The 2386-nt window shown below is 65.1% G+C and overlaps 1 protein-coding gene across 1 annotated transcript in view; it reads left to right on the plus strand.

The window, feature by feature from the left end:
• Nr1h2 (nuclear receptor subfamily 1 group H member 2) overlaps positions 1-2386 on the plus strand; it is a 4396-nt gene that overhangs the window by 1398 nt on the left and 612 nt on the right. Inside the window, exons 4-7 of the mRNA XM_033766025.1 lie at positions 54-148; positions 235-414; positions 801-900; positions 2157-2365. Coding sequence (XP_033621916.1) covers positions 54-148; positions 235-414; positions 801-900; positions 2157-2365 — 584 coding nt within the window. The remainder of the gene's footprint in view (positions 1-53; positions 149-234; positions 415-800; positions 901-2156; positions 2366-2386) is intronic.

Genomic DNA, 2386 nt, shown 5'->3' on the forward strand with positions numbered 1-2386 from the left:
GGCCGGCCGCGGCCCCCGGCCTTCTGTGTCCCAGCCCTGGCCCCTGGGTGCAGACCCGCAGTCCCGCGATGCCCGCCAGCAGCGCTTCGCCCACTTCACGGAGCTGGCCATCATCTCGGTCCAGGAGATCGTGGACTTCGCCAAGCAGGTGCCTGGCTTCCTGCAGCTGGGCCGCGAGGACCAAATCGCCCTCCTGAAGGCGTCCACCATCGAGCCCGGCCTTCTGTGTCCCAGCCCTGGCCCCTGGGTGCAGACCCGCAGTCCCGCGATGCCCGCCAGCAGCGCTTCGCCCACTTCACGGAGCTGGCCATCATCTCGGTCCAGGAGATCGTGGACTTCGCCAAGCAGGTGCCTGGCTTCCTGCAGCTGGGCCGCGAGGACCAAATCGCCCTCCTGAAGGCGTCCACCATCGAGGTAACCGCCGGGCCGCCCTCCCCTCTGCCCACAGGAACGCCTGAGATTGCAGTGAGACAGAGGGTGGCAGCAGAGTGAGGGGCGAGAGCAGCTGTTACCCTGGAGGGGACATTCCAGGGGAGCAGCCAGACTGACCAGGACGGTCAGAGTCGCCCTCCCGGGGCCAAGGAGAAAGGGGAAGAGGCTGAGAGCAGTGGAGGATGGGGCAGAGGGGCTACTTCAGAACTCGGGTGTGACCGCTGAGCCAGTGAATACATACTACATATTCAGTGCCTGCTGCATGCAAGGCTCCCTCCAAGTCTCCGCCTAGGGCAGTGAACAGGCCAAACAGCAAGCCAGAGTGTGGCCCTGACTGCTGCTGGGGCGGACCACTGTGCTGTCCCCAGATCATGCTGCTGGAGACGGCCCGGCGCTACAACCATGAGACGGAGTGCATCACCTTCCTGAAGGACTTCACCTACAGCAAGGACGACTTCCACCGTGCAGGTCACTGGGCCGGGGTCCAGAGAGGGTGTGCTGGTTCCCGGACCTCAGCTACCTCCTCCCGGTGGAGCCAACCTGAGAGCCAGAGCAGCGTCATTCTAGAAGCCATGGCCTCCCCCTCTGGGCGGGTCCCCTTAGCTGGGCAGGTGACGCAGGGACCGGGCCAGCTGCCACGGTGCTGTAGTGCAGCTGGGCTCTGGGCACACTCTGCTTCCCCTCCGGCATGTCCTCCTCGCCCTGCCTTCGTCCCCCACCGGAATGGGCCCCCTGTGGACCCTCTCCTGAGCTCACAGGGGGACTCTGGGGAGAGCTCTGGCGTAGGCAAAGGCCCGGCATGGGGAGCAGCTGGAGGGTTTTACAGAACCACGAGAAGCCCAGGGAGGACATGGGGCTGGAGAGGGGCTGGAGAGGGGCTGGAGAGGGGCTGGGAATCCCACCCTTTCCCACTTCCTCCACTGCTACCCAGTGCCCCTCCAGCACCTCTTCCCACAGCCATCCAAGGGGTGCTGTCAGCAGTCATGTCAGTGGGTGCCTCTCTGCTAGGACTTTCTGTCGCTCCCATGGTCCCGGGAGCAGAGCCAGGCCTCACCGCGGCCCACAAAGGCTTGGCCTTGTTCCTTCTCTGCCCTCAGTGCCTGCCTCGTTCCCCTTGAGCACTGGCCTTCTCACTTGCATTTGAACCGTCAAGCGTGCTTCCGGGGTCTCTCTACTTACTGTTCCCTCACCTGGGACGAGGGTGGCCCTGTCCTCTGGCATGCCCAGGAGCTTCCATTTGAAGGCTGAAAGTCTCGTGGTCTGTGTAACCCTGCAGTAGGGCCACTGGGGCAGCTTGCGACTGGTCACTTCCTGCCCATGGTCTGGGCCCTGCAAAACAGGCCTCCGTGGCCCCACTGCCATGCTGTTCCTTGCCCTCTGACAGGCTGGCTACTCCCTGGTGGCCTTGTCATCTGCTTCACGCCCGAGCCTCTACAAGCTGGGCCTGCCCTGTGGCACCAGAGGTGCCTCAGTGTTTGATGAGTGAGTCGGAGTGAGCTCCACTCAGAGCAGTGCGAGGCCCGGGCCAGGCACACGCAGGCGACCCAACCTAAGCCCCATCGGGGTCCCCTGGACTGGGGAGGTGCTGCCTGCAAGGCCAGGGCGTGAGGACGGTGGGAGCGCAGTTTGGGCGCCGCCCGCAGGTCTGGAACACAGGGCCGGGAGGATGAGCAGGTCGGGCGCCGGCAGGGGAAGCTGACTCCTAGCTCCCCGTGGCTTCCCAGGCCTGCAGGTGGAGTTCATCAACCCCATCTTCGAGTTCTCGCGGGCCATGCGGCGGCTGGGCCTGGACGACGCCGAGTATGCCCTGCTCATAGCCATCAACATCTTCTCCGCCGACCGCCCCAACGTGCAGGAGCCGGGCCGCGTGGAGGCGCTGCAGCAGCCCTACGTGGAGGCGCTGCTTTCCTACACGCGCATCAAGAGGCCGCAGGTGGGTCAGCCTGCTCCCGCC

The sequence above is a fragment of the Fukomys damarensis genome, unplaced genomic scaffold (genome assembly GCF_012274545.1).
Source record: "Fukomys damarensis isolate Sample0158 unplaced genomic scaffold, DMR_v1.0_HiC HiC_scaffold_19, whole genome shotgun sequence".
Lineage (NCBI taxonomy): Eukaryota > Metazoa > Chordata > Mammalia > Rodentia > Bathyergidae > Fukomys > Fukomys damarensis.